General features: G+C 49.3%; 2 protein-coding genes across 5 annotated transcripts in view; one reads left to right on the top strand and one right to left on the bottom strand.

The window, feature by feature from the left end:
• The first annotated feature begins 412 nt into the window (after nt 1-412).
• Nucleotides 413-5,383, top strand: MTERF4 (mitochondrial transcription termination factor 4). Its single transcript, XM_032857699.1, has 4 exons — nt 413-458; nt 1,605-2,100; nt 3,850-4,034; nt 4,728-5,383. Exons 1-4 carry the CDS (start codon nt 438-440, stop codon nt 5,106-5,108), a joined length of 1,083 nt encoding a protein of 360 aa, XP_032713590.1. The 5' UTR covers nt 413-437; the 3' UTR covers nt 5,109-5,383.
• A 139-nt stretch (nt 5,384-5,522) lies between these two features.
• Nucleotides 5,523-25,132, bottom strand: part of SNED1 (sushi, nidogen and EGF like domains 1) — an 89,894-nt gene continuing 70,284 nt past the window's right edge. Inside the window, exons 26-31 of one of the 4 annotated variants that reach the window (XM_032857695.1) lie at nt 23,908-24,021; nt 17,109-17,225; nt 16,456-16,543; nt 12,217-12,300; nt 11,189-11,232; nt 6,408-9,176 (exon numbers count right to left, since the gene is read on the bottom strand). In XM_032857695.1, coding sequence (XP_032713586.1) covers nt 11,196-11,232; nt 12,217-12,300; nt 16,456-16,543; nt 17,109-17,225; nt 23,908-24,021 — 440 coding nt within the window. In that variant the 3' untranslated portion in view covers nt 6,408-9,176; nt 11,189-11,195. Of the gene's footprint in view, nt 9,177-11,188; nt 11,233-12,216; nt 12,301-16,455; nt 16,544-17,108; nt 17,226-22,677; nt 22,685-23,907; nt 24,022-24,811; nt 24,822-25,132 lie in introns of those variants that run through there. The other 3 variants (XM_032857696.1, XM_032857698.1, XM_032857697.1) reach the window with 3 other exon arrangements.

Raw genomic sequence — 25,132 nt, 5'->3', positions numbered from 1 at the left:
GACTCTCCAGTTTCCGACTCCGAGTCTCGGGGCGGGGTCGGCGCAGTGCCGGGAGCGCCCGCCAGGGGGAGGCAGCCAGCGAGTGGGGAGGGAGGCCCGCGCCCCCGCGCCCCCGCGCCCCCGCGCCCCCGCGCCCCCGCGCCCCCGCGCCCCCGCGCCCCCGCGCCCCCGCGCCCCCGCGCCCCCGCGCCCCCACGAGCCAGGTCGCAGGCAGTGGTGCGGAGCGGATGCGAGGGAGGGCGCTGTACATTTGCCGCGCAGGCGGAGAGCCCTGGAGGGCGGGGCGGGGCCGCGACGCGGGGTCGGGGCCTCTGCGGAACGCGCCTTCCGCGCGCACGCCCTTGCCAGGGGGAGGGCAGAATGCGGACCGCCGAGGGCGGAAGCGCTTGCCTGGGGAAGAGCGGAAGTGCGGACCGGCGAGTTGCGGCTTGCAAGCCATGGCCGCGCTCGGCCGGCAGGTGAGGTGGCGCTCGGTGCTGGGGCTCCGGGCGGTTGCGGAGGAGCCGCCGCCGGGTGTTTCTTCTCGCAAGCGGAGCCTTCCCGGCGGCTGGGTGGAGGGAGCGGCGGGCGCGCCGATAGGACGGGAGCGCGAGAGCGTGGAGCGCTCAGGCGATTGGCGTGGGCGTCCGACCGGTCCTGTGGAGCGGGATCCTGTGACGCGGGGTGTGTGGAGCTGGGTCCTGTGACGCGGGGTCTGTGGGGCAGCGTCCTGTGGCGCGGGGTCTGTGGAGCGCGGTCCTGTGGGGTGGGGTCCTGTGGTGCGGGATTCTGTGACGCGGGGTGTGTGGAGTTGGGTCCTGTGGCGCGGGGTCTGTGGCGCCGGGTCCTGCGGCGAGGAAGTTAGGCTCGGGAGTGTGCGGACGCGCGAGAGGTCCCGGGCTTCAGGGTGGGAACCAGCTCGCACCCTCGCTGTTGGCCTGGGAGTGATTGCCCGCTGTCGTACGTGGGACACAGCGACAGAGAACGAGGGCTTGAGGGCTTCTCGGAGATTCGCAATCTCTGCAGAAAAGCAGGCTTCCGGGAGTGCGGCTCCAGGGTGGTCTCTCCTGCGTGGTTTTACCGCCACGAACAGACAGAGCGCTTGCATCTGTGTGAAGCAACATCATCTCCTACGTTCCTCCCGCAGAAGCCTCTCTGCTCCCTGTTGAGCCGGGACTTAGGTTTAGGGTGCGACCCCTTTTGTGAGCGGTCACATGCATACCAATACACTTTGGTTTCTGTCTTCCTGCTCCTCTATTTTTAGTTCAATCTGCCGCACCAGGCGCTGCCCCTTAGAGGGAAGAGGAAAAGGACCCGCACATACCCAAACGCCCTTTACTGCTGGCCTTGGGATAGTTCTCCTCTGCTCCTCCCTGCTATGTCCCCTCTGTTAGGGCAGCAGGAGCTGGTAGAGACTTTCTTGGCTGTCATGATGCTCTGCTTTCTGTACGAACGCTGCCTTCTCTGCAGGCTTTTCATGCTCAGATTGGAGTTTGCAGGTTGTTGTAAAGTTTGCTATTGTTCTGTGGGACCAAGGGACTAAATAACGTGGCTCCAGAATCCCGTGGTCGTCTCTACATTGGAGTGGTGAGGAGCTGATCCCCGTTTGGTGCTGTGTCTCATAGGTCTTCGACTGGCACCGCCTGGTCCCCCTCACCTGGGCCCATGTTGCTAGGCAGACCCATCGAGGAGAACAGAAAAGGACGCGTCCATCTTTATTGTGTAAACTGACCACAGCCTCCAATGGAGGGGGCCTCAAGAAGTTATCCCATGTGGAATCCGGAACTTACGTGCAGGAACCAGCGTGCAGGATGCGTCTCACTCGGTACTCCCTTGAGAAGCAGAGGACTCCCGTGGCTCCAGGGTTTGTGGAGCGAGAGAAGGTCATCAGTTCCCTCCTGGACATGGGTTTCAGTGACGTCCACATTAACGGATTGCTCCATCTGTGGCCAAGTACACACACTCAACAGTTGCTGGACATCATTTCAGAATTAATACTCTTGGGTTTAAACCCAGAGCCTGTGTACATGGCCTTGAAGCAAAGTCCTCAGTTGTTGAAACTGCCTATAGTGCACATGAAGAAGCGCTCTGGCTATCTGCGAAAGCTTGGTCTTGGAGAAGGTACAAGAAGGCCCTGATTTTATGTCCAGTGCTGAGGAGTTGGGGTTGGGGGGCAAGTAGCCCAGATGGGGTGGGCTAGGGGAGGGTTCTGGGGGAAGTTCTTGAGAGTAATGTGTGGTTTGGCTTGGAGGTGAGAAGCAGTGACCTCTGCAGATGGCACTGCCAGAGGGAATGGGGGCACTTGTCTGGTTTGCTCAGTGTGGGGGCTCTAGCTTCTGGAACATTGAATGGGTGGTGAGCCTGTGGTATGTGCTCGTGCTCAGCAGGTAGAGGTCAGTGTGTGGCAGTAACATTCACGTACCTATGCAGTCATTGATATTTACCTTAGCTTGAAGTGTTGTCTGTACAACGTAAAGCCAAAGGCTTTCTATAAGGTCCCTTGTAAAGATTTGGCTTCCAGTGGAACCTGAGATTGTCCCAGACTCCTAGGAAACAAGAGAAGTGACTAGTCCCCCAATAAGATTCACATCTCAAGGATTCTAGGATTTCGTTGGATCCCCGGGTAGGCCTTGAGGAGAAGGGGGCTAGGAGTCCATGAGGGTCCCAGGGATCCTTATGCACGTTGACCCCAGGAGGGCCACTGTATTGTTTCATTTTTTGATCCCTACTGATAAGATATTGTTGGGGGGGGGGGAGATACTGTTGTTTGGCGGTCTATTTCAGAGGCTTTCAGAAGATAAGAACATAGCCTTATGCGGTTCTCTTGACAGATTGCTTATTGCAGTATAATCTAAAAGGCTAAATTTAATAGTTATATGCTGTGATTATATGTTACGAAGTTTAGCAAAGCCTTCTGCTACAGAGGGAAAATCCAAACTCATGAAAGTCATTCTAGAGACATTTTAGCAAGACAATGAGTAGCTCGTCTGTTAGAAAGATTGTTAATACCAGTTTAAATAAGTGATTTTAAGTTTCCAGGTGCTGAATTTTGCCCAGCTATCCATGGGAAGACCATAGGCCCCAATTTCCCTTCAGTAGTCTCAGTTACCCTAATGTGTTAAGAGGACCTCTTTTGCTCAGTATTGCCCTAATGTGGATAAAAGATATGGTCACCCCACTAATTAGGGCATCATTGTTTTTGGCTGTGCCTCATGAGTATTCTCGTCATTATTGTATTAATAATTATTATCCTGTTAGGGTCCGTAATCAAAGGAGCAAGTCTGATACAAAGCGAAGGTCAAGCAAAGAATCAAACTGACTGGTCGGTTTGATTCTCGATGCTTGGCGTGAAATAAAGCTTTGCTTGACCTTCACTTTGTATCAGTCTCGCTCCTTTGATTACGGACCCTAACAATCGTGGAACACCTTTTCATTGAGTTTGGGCTCCCAGATCTTAGGAACATTGGTTGTCGCTTCAGTGACTGTTTCATTGTGGAACGAAGTGTCAACCTGCAGCCCCCATGTGGGGGAATCTACTATCTCCTACTGTCTGCCCCTTCCATTAGATCCCCTGGGAAATTCTTTAGATGACGAGGGTAAGGGGAGGAAGCCAAGAATAAGAGGTTTATGCCATTCAGCTGGGAGGCCAGTAAGAGGCCTCCTTTTTATACCAGGGAGGGTGTCAGTGAGGAGATGTGTTCTTCTGGCCCCTCCCACTACCATGTGCTCCTGGGCAGGCATTGGAAACCGCCACTCACGGGGAGGAGTGCATCCTCCTTCCCTTTTCAAATGCTGGCTTAGATGTGACAAGCCCCTTGTTCTTCTGGAATATCCTAAAATTATATACTTATCCTTTTTTATGTTCTGCAGGGAAACTAAAGACGGTGCTTCTCTGTTGCCCTGAAATCTTCACCATGCATCAGAGGGACATTGACAGCATTGTTGGTGTTCTCAAGGAGAAATGTCTTTTCACGGTACAACAGGTGACCAAGATTTTACACAGATGCCCCTATGTTCTTCGGGAGGACCCCGGTGAACTGGAATACAAATTCCAGGTGAGGATGACCGGTAGGGGATTTGGGAAGTAACAACACATTCGTTGTAGTGAGGGTCATTTCCATGGAAGAGAAGCCACAGGCACCCTGAGGGCGAGTGGGTGAGCTGAAAAGCTTTGATCCTCTTTGCACATACCAGCCAGAGAGAACCTGGCTCTGGTCTTTCACTTCTTTACAGAAAACCTACCCTGCAACTTTTCTGCTGTTAATAATGAATGACCCAGTCCCATTCCTGGGGTCCAAATGGGGCCTCTCTTTGAAGTAGCTAATTTAAAAAGAGCTAAAAATCTTCCTTTCTTTAGAACATATTCTGCATATTGATTTTGGAAGCATAATTGTGACAATTGTCCTAATTTTGGGGTAACAGTTATGACAACTTAGGTCAAATTGCTAGATGTTTGCTGAATTTTTTGCCTGTTCTTTCAATACTGGTATTTTTTTTTCTGAGAAACAACTGAATTTATCCCTCTTGCCCCTTTATTTTCTGCTAGGTTTTTCTCAATATGAATTTGAAAATGCTTTGAAAACTGTTAGCCATCACACAAACGCAGGGCATCATAGAGAGTCCTGGCATTGCTGGTTGGGCAGCTTTTTTGTGAGTACTTTGGATAGCTTGCATTGATTACAGACAGTGGCAGGACAGGTTGTAGGTTACTGTGCCCGGGACTCCTCTAATTGTGTCTGTCTTCCCAGTATGCCTATTTTAGGATGGGGGTTAAACACTCAGACATGGTGCGGACTGACTTCCTGCAATACTCCATGACCAAGATCAAGCAGAGACATGTGTTCCTCGAGCGCCTAGGACGGTACCAAACCCCTGATAAGAAGGGTCAGACACAGATTCCCAATCCTCTCCTTAAGGACATTCTCAGAGTCTCAGAAGCTGAGTTTCTGGCCAGGACAGCCTGTTCTTCCGCTGAAGAGTTTGAAGTTTTTAAGAAGCTCTTTGCTCGGGAGGAGGAAGAGGGGTCTGAGAGCCACATGCCTTACAGCAAAAGCTTAAGTCTGGATGAGGATGAGAACGAGGATGAGGATGAGGACGAGGAGGAGGACGAGGAGGAGGTCGAAGAGTAACGGGAGGATGGAGTTTGGGAATGAAGAGCCCAGCGATACCAAAGAGTATTATGATTTTCTCAAAGTTTTCAAGAGTTTCACTTGGACGTTGTCATGTTATTTTTCCTTCTAAAACTGGTCTTCTGATGAAACATAAATCACGTGAGAAGTGGGTCAGACTAAATAGGAGCTGCCTTGGTTTGATCTGTTGTTAGGTTTCTGTGGGGGGGCCCTCTTCCTTCCTGTGTGGAAGACAGACTCTGAGCTGTTAAAATCAGGGGACTCAATTACCTCAACATTTGGTTTTGTTTTTTTCCTCTGTTGATATGTGATAACTTCATGACAGTGTGGGGAATGGGGTTCTTGCCTCTGGTTCAAGTGTCATTTTACATTTCCTTATAGTGATAAAGATAAAATTATGAGTAGGCACTGAGGTTTTAATACATCACAGCACTTTATTTTATGCAAACAAGTAGCAGGTTTTCCCCAAAAACACTTGTGTTTTTAATCCACAAATACTGCTTCATAATTGTGTTCAGTGTACAGCATTGTCAAGGAAGGTGGTTAGTGATGGTTTCATTTTGCACAGCTGCTTAATGCCAGCTGAGTGTTCGGGTACTTTTCTCTCTCTCTGGGAAGAATGGGCCCTGGCTCTGACCTTTCAGGGAAGTTGGCTTTGCTCCTGGCTTGTGGGCTGTCTGCAGGCCCACAGTTTTTGGTTGCTAGTGAGTGCTGCCCTGGAGTGTGCCAGAATGGGAGGGGGTTGGGGGGGCGGTGTCATCCAGTCACCTCCCCATTGCCCATCTCACAGAGGCAGCTTCTGAGACTGGAGGAGAAGAGCACTTGCACAGGGTCTTTGAGCGGGGTGGGGCCTGGTGTCCTTCAGGGAGCTCCCAGGACACTGGTGGTGGGAGTCCCCTTGGGAAACCGGGGGTGCTGAGGGGTGATTTAAAGAGTTGGGTTGGGGGTAGATTTTGATGTTAGTTGTCTCTGAGGTAGAGGCCCAGCCCTCATGGCATGGGCTCTATGAGGGAGGACTGGTGCACCCCAGAATGTCCTGGGCATCCCTTCCTTGAGGGGGGCTGGTACATGGTTGTTGATACAGAAAGCATTTTTGGTTATGTGACCAGAATCCAGGACTTGACAGCATTTTAACAACTAGGTAAAACCGCCTGGCCTTATTTTCCCTGCAGAGACTGAGTAAGAGTCTTGTCAGGCAGCAGTTTCCACCTGGAGTGACCTTGACCCCAGGGAGCATCCAGCAACATCTGAGGACGTTTTTGGTTGTTAGGACTGAGGGAGGGTGCCATTGGGGTCCTGCGGTGCACAGGGCAGCCGCAGACAGGGCCGTGCAGCCTGAAACATCAGCAGTGCTGAGGCCTAGGAGCTGCCTGATGGCCTGGTGCAGCAGAATACAGTTATATGGGTTTGTGGGAATGTCCGATTGGAAGCAGGCTGACACCGTTTTTGTTTTGTTTAAAAGAAAGTAAATAACTGAGTTTTTAAGTTCCTTTCCCGTGTTTACCAGAATGCTGCTGGGAGCTGTGAGCTGTGTTTACTGTGGGGATTCAGCACTCAGGTGTGGATGCTTTTATTTTTTTCTGGGCTTATGTTCTAGCATGATGGCAAAAAGAAAGACATTTTCTGCAAAAGAAAAGTAGCTCAGTGAATCCCGGTGTGTGGGAGTGAGATGTGGCAGGAGGCAGCCACGGGAAGAGCCCCGGCTGAGGGAGGTGCCTGTTGGGCTTGCCGGTGGGAGAGCTGTGGCATTGGCACAGGTCTCCTCACCCGCCTCTGTGACAGCCCACATGCAATGGGAAGGAAGGCTTTTTCTTTACTGGTTTTCTTGGCCATGGGCAAAATTATTAAAGATGAAGACATTTCAATCTGCCACTGTTTTCACTTACTCTTCCATCTTGTGGCGTTCCCAACCGACCGACACTTTCCGTGGAACCTCAGATGGGTTCTTATGTCCAGTTGGGGGACTAAGAATTATAAATTTGCATGATTAGCGTGGCTAACTTAGCAACTCATGATTGCTCCTTTCATTTTGATAAGGAAATGAATTTTTATGCACCTGAGAATTTTGATTGCATTAATATTAATTTCCTTGGGTAGAGTTTGTATGTTTGAGGAAGACGCTGGAGTTTTTGAAGGGATTTTGTGAAAAAAGCAGTGTCTCATTTAGAATGTTTCCAGGATGAATTGTAATTCCTTTGCATCACGAAGTCTTTTTACTAGATATCTAATTTGTAAAACATCGAGAGGAGTTAATCATAAGACAGCACAGCACCAAGCTCAGGATTCAGTAGACTGTTTCTTGTAGAAACAAATGTTTCTAAGTTAAAAACTGGAACACATTAGTGTTCTCATGGCTGAGGGGTTGAGGTCATTAACATCATAGTAGAGTTTCATCTATTTTTCCAGTGATAACACTTGATCTTGCCACTTGCTAGCGATGCTGTAGCTTACATAGACACACAGTGACTGGTCCTGGCGACACAGCAAAAGTCAGCAGTACACATGCATGGCCATGGTGTTCTCTCGACTCGCCCAGTACCGGTGCCCCGGACTGAGCACGGCCGTCTTCTCCGGGTGGGCCTGGGACGCCGGGGGCGCTATAGGTACAGTAGAGACTTCTTGAAATGATGGTTCCTCCTCTCTGAAAACAAATTGTGTAAAACACAGACATGTGCACACAAAATTTTAATAAAAAGCCTAAAATATACTCTTAACTCTTCCAACAACGTTTTTATAAAAGATGAGAAGGCGCGCCGTCTGTGGCTGTAGGGCTCACTTGGGACAGAGTCCGTGGCAGATGCGTGGGGGCTTGAGTCAGCTGCTACGATGCTCTGCGGACTCGAGGTGGGGTTGGCTTGCATGGCTTGTGCCTCCTCTGCAGGGAGAAGCCAGAGTGGTCAGAAGCGTGTGGGGAAGCCCCTGCGGCAAGCCAGGGCCACATTCTGCTGAAGAGGGAAATGTGTGAAAGACCACGCTAGCCGACAGCCTGGACTAGTGCCACTCGAGTCAAGGACTGAAGCAGTCTTGAGCTGGGACGGGTCTGGCCTGCCCCGATCGTCCATCTCCATGGTGTTCAGGCTCTGCATGGGTTGGGGTGTCGTGTTGTGCTTCTGTGAGGCTCGGGGCTCTTGGTGCCGTGCCGTGACTTGTCATCGGTGTGGGGGTGGGTAGCTTTCTCTGCATAAGTCTGAGGACTGGGTGACTCGATAGACCAGGGCTTGGCCAAGTGTGGCCAGGAAATTTGCCCCCTCGTTTAGTAAATGTGGTTTCACTGGAACAGCCACACCCTTAGGGTCACTTGTCTGTGACTGTGGTTGTGTCACCAGTGCCGAGCTGAGTAGTTGCCACAGAGACGGGTTGGTCCACAAAACCTAAAATAGTCACTGAGAAAAAGTTGAAGACTAAAAAGTGTCTAAACTCCGTCTTAGTATGAAAGAACACTTTGTCTTTTGTAATCTACTGGTCCATGTGATGGGGCTGTAGTCCACCACATATCAGCACAAAGAATTTGCTGGAGGAGAGTTGGGTGGGGCGCCTAGAACTTGGCTTCCCTTTCTGTCTGGCCTCACCACCAACCCTTCCTGACACCACTGTCTCCACTGTGGAAGCCAGAAGGCAGTTCGTCTCAGTTTGATTGTTAGGTCTCAGGCGGAAAATTGCCCTCTGACTTTGGAATCTGAGAACTGGTTCCTGGATGCTGCAGGAGCCTTGCTGGCTGGCAGCCCTGCTCATCCAGGGCCCAGGTGCACATGGCAGTTGCTCCCTGGCCACGGTGCAGACTGTCCCTGTAGGAGATGGCAGCCAGGGCTACAGCACAGGCTGTTCCATGCATTGCAGGACTGGGAGGTGATTTGGCCCAGAGGGTCTCCCTGGTGTGGCCTTGAAGGGAGGTGGGCTGGACCCTGCCTGGCCTGGCCGTCCATCTTCTAGAGAGAAGCCTCAGAGGGGACAGATGCGAGCCAGGACCTGGTCTTTCAGGGTGTCCTTTCAGTCCAATTTTAGACCCCGCCTTCCTGGGCTTTAGGAGCTCATGAGGTTGATGGAGTGTAACAAGAACGTCCCGAATCCCTTGAAGAGAAAAGAGACTGGGGCATGAGGAGAATGACACCCATTCCTCTTTAAAACGCAGCTTCAGCTTATCTGAGCAGCCCTGGGTTCCTGCCTCTAGTGTGGCTGTGGACAGGAGGGAGGTGTGCTGAGAGCATGGACTATGTGGCCCAGGGCCGGGGACATTGGGGGAGCATTGCTGCTGTTAATGCTGAAAGCTTCAGGCTGCTCCCCTTCCAGCTGGCCATGCCCTTGGATCCTTCCCCTGAAGACCGGGGCTGCCCCTTATTGCTCTGGGTTGAAACGAATTCCAGTTTATTTGCATTTGCTCCATTGTTCCAAGAATGGGTATTCTAAAAGCTAGTATTTGATAATTTGGTAGTTGAGGTTTTCTGATTTGTTTTTATAGAAATGGATTTGCTAAGTTGGAAAAATAAAGGTATTGCTGTTTCAGGTGACTTACTGTGATAGAAATATTTGAAACCCAAATTATGTTTGTGGGTTCTTAATCCTAGTAGTGGATTATTTATGAGCTGTGGAGCATATTTTGGATTTGTGTGTCTTGGGAGCATAAGGTGGGAGGGGAAGTAATGTCTTTTGAGGATGCAGGAGCTGAACACAGACTTTTGGAAAAATCTGCCAGGGGCTATTTGCCAAGGCCACACCCCGCAGATCCCAGCCTCAGCCTTCCCCGCTTGGCTGGTGCAGATGTTCTTCATGTGGGTCAGCCTATATCTGTGAAGCTCTTTTGCTTCAGCTTCTTTGTAAAGGTTCTGAGTAACATTTCTTCCTCATCTCCTCAGCCCCATAAGACAGTGTAGCCTGTTCCTGAAGCTGCTTGTTCCCCAGGGTGCCTCACTGCCCTCTCAGCACCAGGAATATGGACTACTTTGAGGCTCATTTATGGAGTGGAAGGCGGAAGCTGCCTTAGGCCAACTCAGTTCCCCCCTTGTTCCCTGTGACATCATGCTGACAAGAAACTGTGCTCAAGTGGGCACCTTTAAATTATAAAACACTTGCTTAAAAAATCCGCAGAGAGGGGCGCCTGGGTGGCTCAGTGGGTTAAGCCTCTGCCTTCAGCTCAGGTCATGGTCTCAGGGTCCTGGGATCGAGCCCCACATGCGGCTCTCTGCTCAGTGGGGAGCCTGCTTCCTCCTCTCTGCCTGCCTCTCTGCCTACTTGTGATCTCTCTGTCAAATAAATAAATAAAATCTTAAAAAAAAAAAAAAAAAGAAACTGCGCTCAATGTGAGACTGAGTACAGGTGGTGGGTGGGTCGCCATGATTCAACCTAGTATCTCCCTGACTGTAATGAAGACTTTGACAGAGTTTATTGGGTGTGGGGGGGTAGGGGTTGGAGGGTGTTGAGTTGCCAGAAGACTTTGGGAAATGCCAGATTAAGCAGGAATAGAGTTAGAAAGTTTCTTTCATTTCAGGATTCCAGTGTTCAGGATTCCTGTGTCTGTTGGGAATTCTCTAGTGGGAGAGTCTTCAGGATTTCTCCAAAGTTATGTGATCAAGGCCCCACACCCCAATTTTTCTTTTGATAGATTGCCATTCTCAGGGTCTGGGAGGCCCTCCCTTGAACCCCCGCACTCCTATATCTGGGCATCCCGGGCCCATCCCACGGTCCTCTCCCCACTCCTCCCCTGCTGCCACCCCTTCTAGATGCCCTTCTCAGTCCCACCTCCATGAGTACTTAGCCCCTGCGCCCACCTCCAGCTGTTGCTGCTGATGGGAAAGGGTTTCTCCGTTTGCTTGGAGTCAGTGGGATTCGTCCTTACCCCTAGATGGCCTCATTTCCACTTGGAAATGCATCTGTGCCTGGTTTATGTCTACTGGGAGGCCTTAGGTATTTTTTTTTCTCTCCCATTTTAACCCCCTCAGGGAATTCTGAAACTCCTGGTCTGGGAGTTTGTAATAAAGAGGGCACAGCTGAGCTCCCCAAGTAGACAGCAGCCCTCCTGGAGGCCACATGCTGGGACAGCCGCTCTAGCTTTCCCGCAGCTCTGCCAGCCGTGGTGGGGAACGTACCTGTACCCTAAGATTTCTTCAGTGTTGGACTGTTACTGTGTTTCCTGAAATAGAGAAAGGTGGCTTATGAAAAAGAGATATACCTGGAACCCAGGCTGCCTGCTGGTGTCCTGTCTTTGCTTCATATATATTCCATTTTGGGGAGCACCGTCAGTGAGACACTGATGCAGAGATTAGCATTTTAGTCTATGTGTGTCCCCTTGGCTGGCTGTAAGTCATGGGAATGAAAGCAGGGTGTAGAAGAAGGAAAGTTGAAGAGACAGGTACCGCGCTAGGTCAAGCAGGTGTTGAATTGCTTCCCCAGGCACTCAGGAATGCAAGCCCTAGGGGGTGTGGCTCCCAGTGGGTCTGTGCAGAGTGACTGGGGTGAGGAGTCTGCTGTTGGGAAGGCCCCCAACACATTCATGCGGCACATTATGTAATAATTCCTGTGACTCCCTTGAGCCCTCTGGGGAAAGAACCTGCCTGTGAGTGAGTAAAAAATAGAGATATACTATATATACAGTTATATACTTGGCATCTGTCAGTAATGTTCCATGCTTCCCAATTCTAGCACCAGAGTGACCCCGAGCACCCACCATGTGAGCCCCTCTCAGTGTGCACCTTGTGATCCCCTCCTAGCACCCAGTGTGTGACCTCCCCCCAGCATCCACTGTGTGATTACCTTCCAGCGCCCACCGTGTGATCCCCTCCCGGCACCCACCATGTGACCTCCCCCTGGCACCCACCATGTGATCCCCTCCCAGCACCCACTGTGTGATCCCCTCCCAGCACCTACCGTGTGACCCACCCCCCATGATCCACCGTATGACTCCCCCAGCACCCACCATGCCCAGCTATACTGATCTGTATGTGTTCAGATGTACAGGTATGTGCTATGCAGGGCTACAAATTTGCACAGACAAGACAGCCTGGCTTGGCCCACAGGACTGTGGCTCCCCACAGTGTTCAGTCCCAAGCCCCCCTTGCCCTGCTACCCTGTGCACTACAGGCTGGACACATTGTGGGCCTCCGCCCCGAGATGGCACCTGTTTGGGGTTTTCTTGACGCTTGTGCTTTCACAGCTCTCTTTGAAGCAGATGTCCTGATGCACTTTGTAGACTCTTTTGTACCTGTGTCACAAGAAAGTTGTGTAAAGCTGGAAACTAGAGTAGAGTGTTGCCCAGCTGCTTCAACTAGGCTACTTGCACCCACCAGTCACTGTGCAGGTGTTTGACGGAAAGGCTATTTGTTTCCTACTAAAACTTTACCTCATAGGGATGTGTTAAAATGTCCAACATGAAAGTCATGTAATTAAAAAAAAATTAACTTCACTAAGGTATGATTTACATAAGATATATCCATTTTGAGTTTACATTTTGAGGAGTGTGGACAAAATATGATATTAAGAGACAAAATAAGAGATTTCGAGGACATGTCCCGCTTGAGACAGTTCACTCAGCGGTGAAGACTTGAGACAGCGCAAGGTCACTCCTGGGTCCTATGGGTAGTTCTTGGAGAAGTTGGAGAGTCCTGGAGATGTAGGTGTTTGATGTGTACAGTGCAGACTTCTAGCCCCTCCTCCCATTTATTAATTAGTCCCCTTTGTGTCTCTGGAACTTAGACCTCAGTTTTGTGTGGAATGGGAATTACTCATACTACTTCTCTCATAAATTTGTAGATGTTAATGAACAGGGAATTATTTCTGTTCTTGTTAAAGCTCTCAAATGTCAGAGCTGTTGAAAAGAGAGATACAGGGAGTTTGATGGGCAAAGCTCCAACTCATGCTCAGTCTGGGACAGCCCATGGGATTTAAGGCCTTTGGTGAGACTTCTGCTTTTGGTCTTCAGGGAGTAACAGGATTTGGAATTAACCCCCCAGTTTGAACAACCAGAGAATTGGGCAAAATATTAAAAGCAGTTCTTTTCAGATGTTAGAAAGCAGTGCGAGATTATGATTCTTGAGAGAAGGGAAACAAATGAAATGAGCTCTGTGATCTCCCTAGAGTTTGGTCCAGAAGCACTTTTTGGATTACATTGCAGGGTGGTTGAGGGGGCGAGAGGGTGGGGTGGAAGGCAAGCAAGGGTCACAGTGAGCTGAGGAGGCAGAGGCAGCTAGAGTGTGTGGGGCACTGGGGAGGAGGGAGCTATGCAGAGGAAGAGCTCCTGAGGCCAGTACAGGGATCCCTTTGAAGATGAAACTGTGCACACATAGGGGAGAACCCCATGAGGCTGGGCAAGGAGAACTATGGAGAAGCTAAACAGCTGAGTTACTGCAGGCCATTCATGAACTAGAAACTCCAGAAAGGCCATGGCTTAGAAGTGGAGCAAAATTAACCCAGAATTAAGGTTAAACCACCCTAAAAGGCCTCCAAAGGACCAGACTAAAATTAACCATCTTGGAGAACAAAATGAAACATTTTGGGAAATAAACATAAAACTTAGCATTCAGGACCAAAATGTTAAAAGGTCCATCATCCAACAAAAAAATGACAAGATATTCAAAGGCTCATACAAAGCCTTAAGAAAGTGTGACCCATAGGCAGCAAATAGTAATTAAATAGACACCCAGAGTTGAGAGCAATGGCAGGAACAGCAGACAAGGCCCTTAAAACATGTGTTAAAGATTTGGTACCACCTGTTCAGTGATCTGAAGGAAAATAGAAACAATGGGAAGAGAAATGGAGGATCCAAGAAAGGACTAAATGGAATTTCTAGAGATGATTAACACCCAGAGTGAGATGAAGGTCTCGCGGAATGGAGTTAGTGGCAGGTTATAAAGGCAGGGCAGAGAACAGACCACAGGATGCGAAGGCCCCGCTGTGGAATCAAGGCACAACTAAGTAGAGAGAAGGGTGGCCTCAGTCTAACACCTGCATGACTGGAGTTGCAGGAGAGGAGAGAAATGAATGGATGGGAAAAATGCCTGAAGAACTAATGGCCCAAATTTTCCAGAGTTGATGAAAACCAAGGCCCCAGAGACAGAAGCTTAACAAAGTCTTGTGAGCAAAATCACGTACACATCCACGGCAGAGCGCATCATGGTTAGTTTCCCAGCAATGGTAGTAAAGAGACATCAGAGCAGCCACGGGCCGGGGCATACACGCTCGCAGGTGAGAATGAGCACAGCTATGCCAAGGCAGAAAACAGGCACTCCCGAGTGCCAAGAAAAAACAGTTCTCAGCCAGGAATTCTATACTCGGCAAATATATCCTTCAAAAATGAAGGTGAAACAGAACCCTTTACAGACAGACCAGAGCAGAGAGGGTTCATCACCGGCAGACCTGCACTATACGAAAAGTCACAGTGAGTTCTGGAGGCAAAGGCCAGTAGTACCCAGGGGCATCTCAGGTCTGTAAAAGAGTGCCAGGTGCTGGGAATGGTAAACACGGACTAACAAAAGACATTCTACTCGGCAGTGTTTACAAAGATAACTGTCTTTGGGGAGCAAACATACCATATAATGTGGGTCATAGACTATGAGTGAGTAGCGCATCTGGCTTCGAGAGCTGGGTGCACGAGGGGAAGTGGAGCCCGCTACTGCAGGATCCCTTCCAGGACACTGAGGTCAGAGAACAACAGCAAATGGATATTGTGGGGGGTTGAAAGTATACTGCAAATCCCACAGCAGCCACTAGAAAGTTAAACCAGACAAGTATAACCAGTGAACCAACAATGCTGGCAAATCAGAAGGCTAAGGAAGAATTAATCCCAATGTAGGCAGGGAAAGAGAAATAAAGGAAAAATGGTCAGATAGGACACATAGAAAGCACCCAGCAATGTGGTGGATTTAAACCCAATCACATCATCATTATAGTAACAGGTAATGGTACAGACACTCCAGTAAAAATCAGAGATGTCAGATATAAAGCAAGACCCAACTATGTGCCAAATACAAGAGAGTGATGTTCAGACCCATATGCGTTAAAGTGAAAGTATGAAAAGCTGTTGACAGGGCCTGGGCTCTTGTCATCAGGCTTGGTGGTCCTAGTGGGTCACTTAGCAAGCACTGGGGTCACTGGCACAGTTGGAATATAGGGGGCGCTGTGGATTAGGGCTGCCATTCCACAGAACCCAAATTCAGATGGTCTGTGCACATGGATCCTCAGAGCCCAGTGCAGATCAGGATGTATTTTTCTGTGCTAAGTCTGGCTTCATGTCCAAGTTTAAATCAAGCCTTCTACCTGGGTTTCCTACATCCCATTCAGAGTGACCTTCAGACAAAATCGAACAGCTCACTCCTCTGCTCGGCATCCTTAGTAGCTCCCATTTCAAAAGAACATATGCTAGAATCCTTCTAACGGCCTCCAAAGCCCTGCGGGGCTCTCCCTGCCCTACCCAACCACTGCTCCCCCTTGGTCTCCTCCAGCCCCACTGGCCTCCTTGCTGCTCCTCAGATAAGCAGACATGCTCCTGATCTTGGGCCTTGGCAGCTGACAGTTTGACTTTCTGGAAGGTTCTTCCTTCAGATATCCCCTCCATGTCTGTTCAATGTTTTTATGAGAGTTCCCGACACCCTTTTGAATGCTGCAGCTGGCCTTCCCTGTCCCCAACCCTGGCTCTTCTCCGCCCACCTATTCATCTCTTCCTTTTCCCCAGCCCTGACCACTTTCTAGAACACTGTGTAATGTCCTTCTGCTCCCTGTGTTCTGCCTCCCATGTCCAGGGTGTACAGGTTGCAAGGGCAGGGCTTTGGCCAGTTCTGCTCACTGCCATGTGCTGAGTGTCTAGAGCTGTGCCTGGCACATAGTAGGGGCTGATAAGAATATGCTGACTGAATATATTGTAAGTGTGAACCACAGAGTCACAGAGTGTTAATAAGGAAGGTCCTACATGGTGAACTAGGCAAGCTTTCCCTGTACAGCCCATTTTACAGATGGGGAAAATGAGGCATGAATGTCATGACTTAATGGCAGGGTGAAGACTCAAGTTCTCCTGTGCTGTTGTTGATCTTTCCAGGGGGCTCTGAGGGAGAGAGGAGAGGAATGTCATTTGCTGACATTGATGTACTCGTGGCCCTGCCATCCACTGGAGAGGGACTGATGCCATTTGAGGGTGTGGGAAAGGAAGGCCCCAGGGCTCAGCCAGGAGACTGGCGTTCCCTGCATAGGTTCAGGGCCTCAGTTTCCTGATTCATCAGCTGGAGGGAATGGGTACAAGCCCTTATATCACCATGACCCCTAGAGCTCCTCAGTTCTTGTGAGGGTGGGTGAACTGGACTTCATGAAGGCACTTCTCTGGAAGTCAAGAACTTCCCACGAATGTGGTGAAATCAGGAAAGAAACTTACATGTGGTGACAGGCGCCTCCTTCCCAGACCGGCACGGCCTTTGTCTCTGAGAAGAGCCGAGTGCAGGGCTGGGGCACCTTTTTACAGGCTGCCGGCACAAAGGAAAAGGGGCTTACAGGAGCACCATGCTGAGCAAGTGCTCTTCCTGCACCCCAGGAGGGCGCCCTTCCTGCAACTGTGGGGTGCTTGAGTCCCTTAGGGCTGGGAGGAGTCTGACAGGCCGCAGGATGGTGCAGCTGGTATGGGGGCTTTTGTCCACCCACCTCCCATCTTCAGTCCCACGTTCTTAGAGAGGGAGGCCTGTGGCTCTTTCCGTCTTACCACCATGTCTGGCCCCCAAAGCAAAGAGCCCCCTGCACCCACCTCTGGCTATGGGGCGCTCCATGTCCCTTGCTTTCTGGCTGCCCCCACACCCCCTGCTTGTCTGGGCAGCTTCGGGGCGGTGAGAGGCCGAATGGCTCACTGCCTCTGAATATCCCTACCTGGGCATTCGGAAGTCTGGGGCACTGAGGCTGGGCCCCTGTCCTGGCATCTTGAGGTTTGAGGTCCTTGTGGCAAACCCACTCTAGTAGGCCTAGCACAGCCTGTTGTGACAGGTGTCTTGAGGCATAGGCCCCTGTGGTCCCCACAGGAGGGAGTGGTCCCCGACTTACCAAGCTCACAGCGTCTGCCTTTGAACCCTGGGTTGCAGTCACAGCTGTGGGTGTCCATACCTGGCACGCAGGTGCCTCCATTCTGACAGGGATTTTCTGAACAGTTCCCAGGGGTGTCTGTGAACAGGCCATGAGCAGTTAGTTGTCAGGACTCCAGAAGGCAGCCTATTAGCATTCCCATTTCTCTGTGCCCCTCTCTCTTGTTAAAGAATTTCAAAGCAGTTCACAGAAACCATTTCACCTATAAATACAGCAAGTATCTAATATGTACAGACTTGACAAACTTTTATATAAGCACAACTCTGTTATTGTGAAATCAGCAGTAGCTCCTTAGTACCATAAGAAATGGCAATCCTTGTTCAGGTTTCCCTGATCATCTTAAAAATGTCATTTCCAGTGGTCTGATCTCATTAGGATTCTTAAGTACCCACTGCCATAGTTTGATGTGTCTCTCTTTTAATCTGTAGCTTTTCATTTTCCTTCCCTCTGCATTTATCCCCCCGCCCCCTTAAAGAAACCAGGTCATTTGTCCTATAGAATCCCTCTCCTGGATTTTACCTAATGCTTTCTTGTAGCATTAACTCATCCCCCATCTCCACATTTTCTGTAAATTGATGATCAGAGAGAGGGGCTTGATAGGATTCAGGTTCAAGCAGTCTTTGCAAGACCACTTCACCCTTCAGCCACTCCAGGAGGCGCGACAGGTCTCCAGTTCCAGTTTTAGTGATGTGAGAACTGATTGTGAGTTTAGCATTGGCAGCCTGATTAATCCAGGAGGAAATTCTGATAGGCTCTGCACCTGATGGCTTGAGCAGCCACAGAGATCTTGAGTCTAGGTCACACATCCATCATCTAACCCAGCCTGTCACTCTTCTGTCTCTAGCCAGAAAGTCTTCTATGAAGACCTTTTTTCCCTTGCCCACCACCTGGTCACACTGAATTATAATCCATCCAGGCAAGGCCAGACAAATGCTTCATTCCTGTCCTTTATTTGTACACTTAGAAAGTAAGCATTGGTCCCCAGCCAGCTCTAGGGACCAGCACGTTGTGCTTTCTTTCAGCATTATCATGAACTCAGATTCTTACATATTTGATGGGGGTCAGTTGGCTGCTGCCATTAGTCTTTTTGATGGCCCAGGTACCCATCCTAAGCCTGTGGGAGTCTTCCAGGTTGACTCCTGTGCCCTTTAGACAAGATCCCTATTGTTTTTGAAAAGCTTGATTGTTTTACAAGTATGTCCTGGGCACATTTTGTCCATATTCTGCTTCAGGCTTTGAATCAGCCACTTCTCAAAGACCTCTGGTTCCTTTTATTGGGCATCTAGAGCCCATAGTCTGGGTGCCTAAGGTGCTTACTGCTCCTGGGGTGGTCAGTGCCTGGGGACTTTTTAGTAGAACTAGGAACTTAGATTTTAGAATAAATATAAGCAAATTGTGAATTTATATCAATAGTTAAGGGAAACACAGGCCTTTATTTCCTTGATTTTTTTTTTAATTTAAAAATTTTAAAAAAGATTTTATTTGAGAGAGAATGAGCATGGGAGGGGGGCAGAAAAGGAAGCAGACTCCCCGCTCAGCAAGGAGCCCCATGTGGAGCCCGATCCCAGGACCCTAAGATTATTGAGCGTCTGAAGGCAGATGCTCAACCGACTGGGCCACCCAGGCACCCTTTAACTTCCTTGATTTTATATTGTGTCTCTTTACACTGAAAATCTTGGTGACATTGATACAATTATTTTCATTACCCACAATGTACTTGTAACAGTTCTAAAAAAATTACCAGCATTACTACGAGTATTAAGAGCTTTGAGTGCCACTTTAAATTTCTTGCAATCCTTGTAATAAGTTATTAGAATATATCCCTCTAGGAATGAATGACTAGAAGGCTATTTTTAAAATCACTTGAGATACCTTTTTCCTGTGTGGTTATGCCATCAACAGGAGAACTGAGTTTATTGCAGTTTCTTTTCAATTTTTAGGTGTTGCTTTTTATGTGTGTCATGGAAAATTTTCTCCTTGGTTTTAAAATCTAAAATACAGAGATGCATTCAGAGAAGTCTAGCATCCATCTCCATACTTTTACTTCCTTGTTCTTTCCTTCCTCATATAACCATTTTTTATTAGTTTTACTTCTTTTAAATACAAGAATATAGGTATATTTATATTTCCCTTCACCACTTTCCTATACAAAGGGGATACCTTTGACACATGACATTTTAAAAACCATTTTGTTGAGATAGAACTTAAATACCATATAATTCACCCATTTTAAGTTCTTAACATATTCAAGATATGTACACCCATCACAGTAGTCAATTTTGGAATGTTTTTATCATTTTGGAAAGGAACTGCCTACCCTTTAGCTGTCACTCTCCGTACCCTCACCCCCACCCTCAGTGTCAAGCAACCACTGATCTACTTCCTGTCACTGTAGATTTCCCTATTCTGGACTTCCATAAGAATGGAATCATATGGAGTCCTTTGTGACTAGCTTCTTTTACTTATGATGTTTTCAAGGTTCATCTTATCTTATAGCCTGTGTCAGTACTTCATATGGTGGGATAATGGTCCATTGTGTGGATAGACTTGTTTTGTTTATCCATTCATTAGTTGGAGGACATTTTGGTTGTTTCCATCTTTTGGCAATGGTGCATGATGCTATTATGAAAATTCATGTACAAGTCCCTGTGTGGGCATCTGTTTTCATTTCTCTTAGGTATATACATACCTAGGAGTATATACCTAGGGATTTTCTGGGTCATATGATAACTCTGTGTTTAATTCTTTGAGGAAGGACCAGACTCTCGTTTACCCCAAAGCAGTTGTACCGCTCTGCATTCCCACCAGCAGTGTTTGTAGTTCTAGCTTCTACACATCCTCACTGTGCTCGCTGCATCTCTTCATTCGAGCCATCCTAGCTGCTGTGAAGTGGCATCTCACTGTGGTCTTGATTAGCATTTCCCTGATGACTGATGATGTCAGTCATCTTTTTCATGGGCTTCTTGGCCATTTGTGTATCCTTGGAGAAACAAATGTTCAGATACTTTGCCTATTTCTTAATTGGGTTATTTTCCTTTTATTCAGTCACATGAGTTACTTACATATTTTACATACAAATGTCTTTCAGGTATATGATTTGCAGATATTTTCTCTCATTCTCTGGGTTGCCTTCTCACTCCCTGATGGCATCCTTTGAAGCACAAAAACTTTAAACAGTGTCTTTTTTTTTTTCTCTTTTGTTGCTCATGCTTTTGGTATCATATCTAAAATCTTTTGCCACACTCAAGGTCATGAAGATTTACACATGTCTTTTCCTAAGAGTTTTATAGTTTTAGTTGTTAGATTTAGGTGTTTGACCTGTTTTGAGTTTATTTTGTATATGGTGTGAGGTAGGGGCCTGACTTCATTTCTTTTGCATGTAGATATCCAGTGTTCCCTTCCTCCACTGAATGGTCTTGGCCCCTTGTTGAGATCAGTTGACCACAGATGTATGGGTTTATTTCTTGACTCAATTCTATTCTATTTATCGTAAGTCTGTCCTTCTGCCAGTTTCTCACTGACCTGATTACCATTGCTTTGTAGTAAGTTTTGACAATAGGGGGTCAAATAGGACATGGAATTTAGACACTATAAACAACTGTCCAGAGATATTTTATGACAACCTTACAGAACATGGCAGTGTGCAGGGGTATTTAGAACCTGTGAGCCTGTGCCAGCAGTCCTCACCCTTTGTAACTGGGACACCAGGCTCAGAGTCTGACTGATAATTTGTTCCACTCATGGGCAGCTGAGGCCTGAAGCCTGCAGTTCCTGCAGCAGTGGGGTTTCTCCCAGGGCACTGCCCACTATAGCCTCACCCTGTGTAGTCAGCCCCCCTAAGTCTGAGTTTGTTATAAAATGCATGCCCATTAAAGTAAAAACAAAAACAAACAAAACATAGATGGCTGTTTTGAACAGGGTAGGAGACAGGGATATGGCTGCAGTCTGGAGTGGTGGCAGTGGGTGGCTCCTATGTGACAATAAGTTACAGAGTAAAGAGGTTTAAGTTCTGCCCTTGCCTGCTGTTGGCCAAGGATGGAAACTACCTGCCTCTGGTGTCCAGGGGATAAAACCAGGAGAGTTCCAAAGCCCTTTTGGGGTGAGGATTGGGGAAAACAGGAAGAATTTGACTAGCCCTAGTGTCCACTCCAGATCTCCATGGTTGGCAGGTTATATATAATCTTGGGAACCCTCCTCCTCTCCATGAGCTACCATGAGCTGTGGCATACCAAAGGTCCAGCCTTAACCTGGGAGTTGCTTGATGAGAAAACTCCAGTCAAGAGTGTTAATTGTGCTCTTTGGGTGTCTAGGGCTCTCTGGAGATCCTCCTTTCCATGAGAAAGAAAAGTCTAATAGCTCCCAGAGAAAATAGGCAGATACCCTACAAGGAAACAAGAGCAAGACTGACACACATGGAGAGCAACACCGGACAGAAGATGACAAGGGAAGTGTTCGAAGAACTGAAGGTAGAGGACCTCTGAACCTCGAATTTTATACCCACTCCAATTGCCCTTCAAACGTGAGAGCTACTAAGTATTTTCAGGCATATAGGGCCTCAAACATTTGGCCATGTAAAGTACCAATAAGTACTTTGATGGGACTTGATGATTGTAAACTTTTATAGGAGACCAAGAGCAGGTGACACTGCGGGATGGCAAACCTCCCTAAACATAGTGCCATCAAAACCCCTGGTGTTGGCTCTAGGAAGTCCAAACAGTGGATCAGAGCAGTGGACCCAGAGCCTTTGGTCAATATGAATGAAAGATGCTTGATTGTATCAGCATCCAAGAGACACAAATCCAGACCCCAAAGGGCGCCCTTCACACCCATGCTGCTGGCAGGATCTGGAAACCCATCAAGATCAGGTCTGGAGAGACTGGATTAACCACATCTCTTGATCATGGCTGGACAACTGTCAACTGATGTCCCCACTTAGAAAACAATTTAGTGTCTTCTTGTGACTGGGGCTTTCATACATCCTATTCCCTAGTATCTGTATTGCATACGTCCCAGAAGACATATGTAAGAAGAACAGAGTGGCCCAGACACCATCTGAGCTGAGCAGACGAGGCCGTGGTGAGGTTACCGGCAGACCAGATGCTCAGTTGGGAATAAGCGAGCTGCGTCCACACACAGCAGCACTGATCAGCTTCACTGCAGACATGCAGTGAGAACACAGGTCAGGGAAGCTGTAAACAGCCAGGCTCTCACCTTGTAACAAGAAACCTACAGTTGTTCAGGCACACGTGGATATGTAGCGAGAGCCCTCTTCCTCACTGCCCACCCTACAGCAGAGCAAAGGGACCGTAAACACGAAATCCAGGCTCGAGGTAAACAGGGGGACAACAGCAAGATACGAGTTCCTACTCATGTTCTAGTTCATGGGTTCCAGATCTAAAGGCCATTATCTTATCAAAAGCTAACTTACTAAAAAAAAAAAAATGCTAACTTACTAAACTAAATAAAAGGTGCTGTCATGGACCCATATCAGATGTAACAGGAACAAAAAACCATGATTCACTGGGTGCACCTGGGGGCTGTTAATGATTTTTTCCCCCTATTTATCACCTAAAATCACTTTTGCCCATCCCCTGGTCAGCCTGCATCCCTTATGTTAGCAAACACTGCAGACTACAGGGACATCTGGGGCCAGTCTGGTACCACCTTGAACCTCTCCTCCAGAAGGCACCCAGGAGAGGTCATTCACATCCCACTAGTTCCTGAGTTTTATGAAATGAAATGTCCAATATTGGGGAGGGCTAACAACACAAACTGTCCAATGAAACATGTGCTTTTCTCACTTATGAGGCAATGGCAACATGCGTGTCTTTACTCTGAACCCCACCTTAACTAACAGAATCATTCCCTGGCTGCATCCGACTCTTACTGCTCGCCAGGGCCAGCCCCCACTCCAGGCCTTGCACCACGAGGGGAGCCTGCTGGCTGTGGCTTTGCTGGGGCCACTGTCTGCCACCACACTCTCCAGTGCAGGTTCTCCTGATGCCTCTGTCCTTGGGTAGCCTGGGGCAGGTCTGCAGGAGGCATGTATCTTCAGATGGGACATCCTGGGCACTTGGCTCACCCTTAGCAAGTATCCTGCCTTCCCTGTGGTCTGGTTGCTACGCGAGCAGAGTCTGAACCACTGGGTCCTAGAAGAACTGTCCCTGGAGGGCCAGAGCCCCAAGGGTTAGAGCAAGGAGGGAAGGTAGAGCCAGAGTCTGAGTTGGTGTAAGGAACACATGCCCAAAGGGGAAATGCCCTGTAAGAATGTCCTGCAGGGGTGTTGCTGCACCCTGCAGGGGTGGGTCTCCCCAGACAGGCCCGTGCCCCGTGTGCCCAGCAAGGCCCTGCTGGCCCTGTACGCTGAGCATGGGTCTGCCCGGCCACCCTCTGTGTGGAACACACACAGTGGTTGCCCCTCCATGTCCACCTGCACATCTGCTGCACATCTCCTCTGTGGAGAGGTACGGGGTGAGCTCAGCTTTACGTGGAGGGAAGGAGGGGCCATCTCTGCAATGGAGGGCCAGTCCCTCCAAGGCAGATCTGGGTAGTCTGGGGGGCTCTGCTTTCCAGGCTTGTTCCTTGTCTGTAAAAGCGTCGTCTGGTTCACCCCACCCTTTCCAGAATGACCAGCTTTGTTGCTCCTTGGGCAGCTCTCAGTCTGCCATTTCTTCACTATGGGTGCCCCCCCACCCCCACCTACGGCCCTTAAGGCCCCCCTAGGATGGTCAGCTCTGAAAGTCCACGCCTGCTGACTTACTTTCCCCATCCTTGTCACTGCGGTGTTCAGGAAGCTGGAGGGCCAGGCTGACCTGCTCAGGCACCTGCTTCGGTTCCTCCTCCATGTTTTCAAGCTGCACCGGAGCCGTGGGTTCTAGGAGAAATCAGAATGTTCCAGTGTGCTGACCCCACAGCTTGCTGCCTCATGCCCAGGATTGTTCTTGGGCTGCCTTCTAGAGCTGCTTCTCTCCCTTGGGGTATAGAGATTGCTGTGGTAAGGGCTCGGTGTGGTGCATTCATCTGCTGAATGCCCACCATTGGGGCAGAGTCCCCTGGGCCCCAGAGCTGCCTTTAGCAGGATAACTTTTCTCCAGGTGGGGGCCAGCCCTAACCCTCCTGCTGAAACTCAGAGCTGCTTTGGTGAAGGTCACTAGTGGCCTGAGCCTGGGCGAAATGTCCTATCTGACCCAATGGCCCCATCCTTCCAGGTGGCTGATGCTGTGCTATCCTTCTTATGGTCAAATTCCACTCTCTGCTCCCTCCACCCCTGCTTCTTGGGGCTGTGGTGCCTGTTCCCTCTACATCTACCCTCAGACCTTGCACTTGGCCAACCCTAAATGCAAGTCAGCTTCTCTGTGGGGTCCCTGCCTGCACGCTTGGGCTTTTTATGATTGCTTCTGTGGCTTTAGGAGGGTGTCTGGGTCACAGCCCAGTCTGCCCAGCTTCCTAGACACCTCTTCCTGGTCATCATGTCTGGTGAGCCCTTCTGCTCCTTCTCTGCTGGTCACGGGGGCTGCGATGCCCACACCTGCTCATCACTGTCCCTTTTCTTCTCTGGCCTGGGAATGTTTGTGCTAGTTGAGAATTCTCACTAAACTGGTAATTAGGTTCTGTGCCAGGGAATTCCGTGAGAACAGGACCTGGTTTACAGGTGAGGATGAGGCCTGGGCTGCCCTGCCTAGGGTCCTAAGGGCCTTGAGGGCAGGGGCAGCCCCTGGGCATGCAGCTCTGGCCTGCTGTGCCACAGTCTTGGGGAACACCTTCTAGCCCAACCCCTCCTGCTAAACCATGTGGGAAGGGGCCAGGCCATCTCAACCCAGCGCTCATGCCCTGTGGTGCTAGGGCCAGGCAGAGTGGCCTGCTGGTCTGCCACAGGTGGTCCATTAGTTCAGGTAGAGCAGGATCTGAACCTGGGACACAGTCTCTTATGTGACAGAGAGGTGCAGTCTGTAGACTGTAACATGCGGGCCAATCACTTGGCTTCT

The sequence above is a fragment of the Lontra canadensis genome, unplaced genomic scaffold (genome assembly GCF_010015895.1).
Source record: "Lontra canadensis isolate GAN:19392208 unplaced genomic scaffold, GSC_riverotter_1.0 scaffold13, whole genome shotgun sequence".
Classification (NCBI taxonomy): domain Eukaryota; kingdom Metazoa; phylum Chordata; class Mammalia; order Carnivora; family Mustelidae; genus Lontra; species Lontra canadensis.
Note: the sequence above shows the minus strand (reverse complement) of the source record. Positions and strands in the feature narration are given on the sequence as shown.